Source organism: Pollicipes pollicipes, unplaced genomic scaffold (assembly GCF_011947565.3).
Source record: "Pollicipes pollicipes isolate AB1234 unplaced genomic scaffold, Ppol_2.1 Scaffold_2555;HRSCAF=2994_pilon_pilon_pilon, whole genome shotgun sequence".
NCBI lineage: Eukaryota > Metazoa > Arthropoda > Thecostraca > Pollicipedomorpha > Pollicipedidae > Pollicipes > Pollicipes pollicipes.
This window is the reverse complement of record NW_023596136.1, coordinates 5991258-5998007: the sequence shown is the minus strand read 5'-3', so window position 1 is coordinate 5998007 and position 6750 is coordinate 5991258. Positions and strand designations below refer to the sequence as shown.

At 59.7% G+C, this 6750-nt stretch overlaps 1 protein-coding gene across 1 annotated transcript in view; it reads left to right on the top strand.

The window, feature by feature from the left end:
- Window positions 1–3667, top strand: part of LOC119112875 (peroxisome assembly factor 2) — a gene marked incomplete in the record, with an annotated part of 57873 nt that extends 54206 nt beyond the window's left edge. The window contains 2 exon segments of the mRNA XM_037237170.1: window positions 785–917; window positions 1496–3667. Coding sequence (XP_037093065.1) covers window positions 785–917; window positions 1496–1638 — 276 coding nt within the window.
- Between the last annotated feature and the right edge of the window lie 3083 nt (window positions 3668–6750).

Sequence of the window (6750 nt, the reverse complement as noted above, 5' to 3'; positions counted from 1 at the left end):
CCCTCCCCCCCCCCCCCCTCCCCGCCCCGACGGGTTCGGCAGACGACAGACGACGCAATCTGTGACTAAGCCTGTAGTGAATAGCGGTGCACTTCATAGCACCCTGTGACCAGCTTATTTGAGATACATTGGCACGTATTGGCAGCTTGTTCTGCGCTGTCACGATTTTTCTGCCTCATCACAATGGATTGGCGTGCGAGTAGTGATTGTTCCGTTTGCGCTGTTACCTTCCGAGGGTTGGTGGCCCCGCCCGGCTTTTTTCTTTCTTTTAAGCCATCCCAGTGTTTCGCACTATGGCCCAGATAACATTCCAAATATAGTTTGCCGCAGATATCCATAATCATTCACCCCAGTGGAGCGGTTGCAGTTCGCTGGCTGTTGATGGCGAGCGATTGTAATGCCCCACGTGTTGTGATGACCCGGCCGACCGCCGTCGTCGCCACTGTCCTGACCGGTCTCCAGTGGCCTGAGCAGGCGGGCGCCGTCAGCGCCGCCGCTGTCAGTGCGAGACGCTCCAGCAGCTGAGCCGCGTGGTGGCGGTTGTGGACCGTGGAGCCACCGCGTCCACTGTCGGCCCCGCGCGGCTCCAGAGTGACCTGACCTGACCTGAGGGCCGTCCGTCCTCAGGCTGCCCCTGTCCCCGGATGCGGACCTGTCGGCGGCGCTGGCGCGCCTGCCGCAGGTGGTGACGGGCGCCGACGTGTACGCCCTCTGCGAGCAGGCCCCGCGCGGCTCCAGTGTGACACCTGACCTGACCTGAGGGCCGTCCGTCCTCAGGCTGCCTCTGTCCCCGGATGTGGACCTGTCGGCGGTGGTGGCGCGCCTGCCGCAGGTGGTGACGGGCGCCGACGTGTACGCCCTCTGCGAGCAGGCCACGCGCGCCGCCCTCGAGCGGGCCGTCCAGATGGTGGAGCGAGGTACGCCGGCCGATGGCTGGGTCGGGCCGGGCTGGCCGCGTGCCGACAGTCTGCGGCGCTTGTCCCGGATAAACAGGATGCGGCCACATGAGGCCCTCGTAGTGTGGTAATGTCGTCACCGACAGTAGGCGTGTTTTTATTCCCTGTTATTTACCGTCGTGCTAGAAAAATAAACCAATGGAACACAAGTTGTACGAATGTTCGTTTTCGTGCGTTTGTTCGCCGGCTTTTTGGTAAAGAATAGTAAATTCAGGGATCTAATGTAGGTCGGCGACGAAAATTTTACACATAATGCTCTCAGGTTATCGTTCCAGGGCTGTGTACATTGAGACTTTATATCTATGATATATGTGATTAGCATGGTCAACTACCTTATCGGCAATTTTTCATGCCACAAATCATTCCCTGCACGAAAGGCTGGTAGAACTAACACCGTTTTAATTGTGCAGGCGGATGTTTGCCTATTTCTAAAGAACGGCCCTATATCGGGGACCACTGTTTGCGATGCACTGGCAGATAGCGCCGGGCGGCCAATAAACGCCGTTGTGTCGGCGCTGTCGACGTGCGCCTCCCTCCAGGTGAAGCTACGCAGGAGGCGGCCCCCATCCAGCTGCTGCAGTCGGACCTGCTGGAGGCTGCCGCCGGGCTGGCGCCCTCGCTGGGGCCGGACCAGCTGCGCCAGTACCAGCTGCTGCGCCAGACCATCGAGGGAGGGCGCTGAGCTGCTGGGGCGTCAGTGTCAGTTGCTGCGCCAGTGTCCGCCGCTGCGCCAGTGTCAGCCTGTGCGCCAGTGTCAGCTCCTGCGCCAGTGTCAGCCGGTGCGCCAGTGTCAGCTCCTGCGCCAGTGTCAACCGGTGCTCCGGTGTCAGCCGGTGCGCCGGTGTCAGCTCCTGCGCCAGTGTCAGCCGGTGCGCCAGTGTCAGCTCCTGCACTAATGTCAGCCGGTGCGCCAGTGTCAACCTGGTGCGCCAGTGTCAGCCGGTGCGCCGGTGTCAGCTCTTGCGCCAGTGTCAGCCGGTGCGCCAATGTTAGCTCCTGCGCTAATGTCAGCCGGTGCGCCAGTGTCAACCGGTGCGCCAGTGTCAACCGGTGCGCCAGTGTCAGCCGGTGCGCCGGTGTCAGCTCCTGCGCCTGCCGATCCCGGGCACCGTATGACTGCTCAGAGCGTGGCGTGGCACGAAAGTGGCCTCCGAGCTCCAGGCGTCGCACATTACGGCACCGAAGTCCCGTCTGCCGGGAGCCGGGAACCGGGAGCCGGGAGCCGGGAGCCGGGAGCCGGGAGCGGGAGCTGCTGCGGGGCTGGGAGGACGCTGCCCGGTCTGGTGACTGCTGACCTGATGCTGGGTGGGCTGCTGAGCCGGGAGCGGGAGCTGCTGCGGGGCTGGGAGGACGCTGCCCGGTTTGGTGACTGCTGACCTGATGCTGGGTGGGCTGCGGAGCCGGGAGCGGGAGCTGCTGCGGGGCTGGGAGGACGCCTGCCCGGTCTGGTGACTGCTGACCTGATGCTGGGTGGGCTGCTGAGCCGCCTCGGTGGAGACGCGGGAGACTGGCGCCGGCAGGCGGGACGAGCCCGGCCCAGATGTAATGACGTCATTGCTCCGTATTGTCCCTGTTTGGACTAAACGCTGCTCACCGGTGTGTTTATACGCATATGCAGCTGGGCTGGTAACGAGCGCGGTACACGGGCTTGTAGTCTAGCTAATTTTGGCGGATCTTGAAACATATCCCATTGTCGTTATGTTTTGGGAAGTCGTAACCTCTATGCAATCCTACTGAACACATGTACGCTCGCGACATTAAGGGTGTGTGTTACGGGTGTTCGGAGGGGAATATGGACAGTATGTGTTCCGTTCGTCGGCTCATGGCGTTCCGGAAAGCTGGCTGTAGGTCGGTAGGGAAATGGAAAGCAGTAGCGTCGCTGAAGAGCAGTGGACATCTGCTTTTGGGTGGATGGAGGGTGGAGCGGAGCTCTAAGCACCGGGAACTGTCGGTTATTGGTCGGTGGACCTTTCAGGTTTCCAGAATTGCCGCCTTATCAAACTAGAAGGATAGTGGGTTATTTCTTGTGTTGTCTGTATCGGACATTTCCAAAGTACTTTCCTCCTGTAATGAGCCCTGCATGTCAACCACTTTCCGATTGTGTCGTTGCGAGATTGGATTGAGGGGGATAAAAGCACTGAGCAATAGAAAAAGTCCAGGGACGCCAAGCCACATGAGGGGCGACGCAACAGGATCCTTTGAGCGAGCGAGCGAGTGACAGGCATCGCATGTACTTTCCAAGACGCTGCCAGTTGTAAAATCGTTCGATTGCATTGTCCTTCAAGCAGAGGTCGGACTCATTTCTTGCCAGAAGACCAGTCAGTCAGCCTTCATTGTCCCACTTATACGATGGACAGCTGAGCTGGAATGCCGGCCAGAGCGCGGCGGGCTCAGGCATACGCAGCTTGCAGAGACCGAAGCCTAATTTGGGTCTGTTGGGTAAGCTGCCGGTCTTGATACGCCTTGCAGACTCGGTTGCGTGTGATATTGTTGTGGCACTGTGCAGTTACCTCCGCCCCAAGCCCGGGACGCCTACCGTGGTCTGGCGCCCTCGGTAGGTGAATCCAGCCTCGTGCCATGAATCCTACCGTTCATGCGGCCCTCCGTTAGCAGCCGTACGGTAGTTTTTGGATGTCATGGTTTAGTCATCGCACAGACTTTGTACCGTTTTAGTGCATGTTTGGGACATGTGTATCAATAAACAACGAATGGTAATCACTTTATATGTTTACCAAGGCTATGAGACGTTCCCCAGTTTCTGGTCCGATGGGTATGTGACGAACACATTACAAAGTGTGCCTGGCGCCGAGTATTTACAAATATTGCCAGAAAAGCAATGGCTCGTAACGTGATTTGGGGAACTCTCAGCTTCCATTAGCGCCTGTGTTTGAACTCAAGCAAGATATGCGAGCGGTGGCTGTTCCAATAGCGCATAGTTTCAGACGGACGCGTGACTCACCGCTGTCACGTGGAGACGATCTACGTCCGCTCAGACAGCTGCGGATGAGAACACGCCCTGGAGCCATACCTGGCAGGGCGACTGAGCGCCGTAGATCCGCAGACGTTCTGCAATAGCGTGCGTTTGTCCCAAGCTGTTTTTCCATGTTTCGCAGTGCTGCGTGGACTGGAATAGCTCCTGACCTTGACGCTGCGTGGTTCAGAAACGGCTGCCACATATCTGATTTTTCCATGGTCATCCATATTTCGATGTAGGGTGACTGTATGAGGTCAGCCCCCCGCGTTAGCATTGGGCACGCAGCCCGGACAGCAAACGGCCGTAGCATTTCAGTCGCCTCATTCGTTACAACACATCGCACAGAATAGCCAACAATTGCTGGGCTACGTTCGCTCATCTCAAGGCGTTAATCACGGTTTGCGGCGACTGCAAGCGACGCCGGTGCCCACGGTCTGTGGCTGGGCGGAGGTCCATGGGGTGTGCCGCGCCGTTCACCTGTGAGGACGCCGGTGCCCACGGTCTGTGGCTGGGCGGAGGTCCATGGGGTGTGCTGCGCCGTTCACCTGTGACGTGTCCGGTCGACGGACCCCGTACCGGCCGGCCGGTCACGTGACCTGGCTCTGGCATGCTGACCGAGCCGGCGGGGCCTGGTCGGCCGACCCCGCTGGCCTCAGTGTGCACTGGACGAGATCAGCTTCAACCGAATCCATTACAAACTAGTTGATTTGAGGGAGCCGAGTCCGCGGGCAGACAGCCCCAGTGGCAACAGCTTGTGCCTCTTATATATGATCGGACGCGTAACTCAAAAAGCCAGAATCAGGGCCCGGTTTTCTATCATAAGGTTACACAAAGTTTTAACGCTGCGATGAGCTGCTCTTTATGTAGATGACATTCAGTACTGGTGGCCTTCATTACAACAAACGCATCAGCAGGCCGCTAGGACAGCCTTAAAGATGTGTGCATCAGCAAAATTTACTGCTTTTCTTCAGATCCTGTGCCGAGACAGCCGTCGTCACTGACCCATCTGCCGTAGACCAGAGCATCTCCCTGGCACAGGTCTCCTCCCTCTCTCGTGCCGCGACCGACTCTCGGCTGCAGCTCCTCGCAGCTCACCACAGGGGGCGCCACCGACCCTGCAGCTGCACAGGCGCGCCATCTCCGCCGGCGCTGACGCGTGCTGTCCGAGCCCGCGAATGTGGAGCGTCTTCGTGCGCGCGCGTCCGGCAGTGGCGCGCTCGGGCGGCGCGGGCCGCGGCGCGCCACCTCCCACGCGGCGGCGCGCCTCGTCCGCCGACCGCGCCCCCCGCGGGCGGCGAGGACGGCGCGTCGCCGGCCGCTCTGCGCCTCCTCGTGTCCGCCCATACGATTGACCCACTGCTGCGGGAGGCGCGGCACACATCCGCCGCGCGCCGGACGAGAGAGGGAGAGAGAGAAACAGGTGACTTTCACGGCCAGGGCGCCCGCGCGGCGGAGGCGTGGCCGCGGCTGGCGGCGGCGGCGGGCCGGCCGGTCGGACCGGTCGGCGCGGTGGGGACGCTCGCCCGAGCGGCGACACTCAGCCTTTGCGGGCGCGTCGGCGCCCAGCGGTATGGAGCTTGTCCCGCCCAGCCGGTATGAAGTGAAACGGAGACCGGTTTGTTTTGGGCCACTTACGCGAGCCCGTGGTCCGGAGTGCACCACGGGGGGGAGGCGGGCCACGGCTGAGCACATTCCAACGGACGTTTCCCTTTTGGTCGCGGCGCTCCCCGGCCGCTAGCATGTGCATGACTGCACGTAGTTGGCAGCAGTTGTTGAGTGAGGCCTGGCTTAGCTGAGTGGTGTAATGAAAGCACCCACGGGCCACGCCTGATGCTGAGAGAAACGGCGCCTTATAAGCGCACGAGTGCAATGGTGCATGCCGCCTGTTCTCCGTACTCACAGTTTCACATACCGACGGAGTAAGAGCCGGCGTAGCGTTGTCCACACCACGGCTTGTTCCGAGCCGCCCCACTGATGAAACCACGGGCGCGACCGCGCTGAGCACGGAACCCGACAACCAACTGTTATAGTTTGCAGGCCTTGAGGACCTGTGGGGAGAGGATCTCATATCGCATCTTGCTGTTGGGGGAGGTCTCCGATGATAATTCACATACGTCTGGCATCGAAGTCAGTTAACCTTCAGCCCGAAATCGCAGGCATGGCTCGTTTGCTCATCCATGAACCTCGTAATCGCCGGTATCAGGTTGACTAACATCTCGGCAATCTGTACGTTCCGTGGGCTGACCACTTGGTTAAACCGACAGGCTGCCATCTGTTGATGACATCGGTCCGTGTCACAAGCCGTCTGCAGTAGACGTCTTACTGCTGGGCGTATCTTGAGAAGTCTGGAGCCTTTCTAATTTTGAATCCTAGTTCAGCAGCTTTGAGCACCGCGCATCCTGCTGTCTAAAAGCTCCCTCTCAGTCGACCCCGAGCTTCTCTCTTCTCGAGCGTGCCCAGCGGGAGGTCAGCCAGCGCATAGACACCTACTCCCACTGCGGTAGCTCCTCCCGCCTGTCCTCCTAGTGCTGCTCCCTTTTCTCCCGCCCATACCCTCCTTGCCGTCCTGGGAGAGTTGCTGTCTTGCTATCCTTGTCGTGTTGTTCTGATGTCCCCTGGTCTTGCTGTTCCCGTCGTCTTGTCTTGACGCCGTCCTGTCTTCTTGTTATCCCTGCGATGTAGTCCTGAGGAGGATCGTTTAGTACAAAATAGTAGACGCACCTTTCCAGTCTGCTGCCCTATGGTAGGTCAAAGTCAGGCCATGGCCCTCAACGAAGGCCATTCCCAGGGCATCGTTTAATCTCATGTGTCAATTGAGTG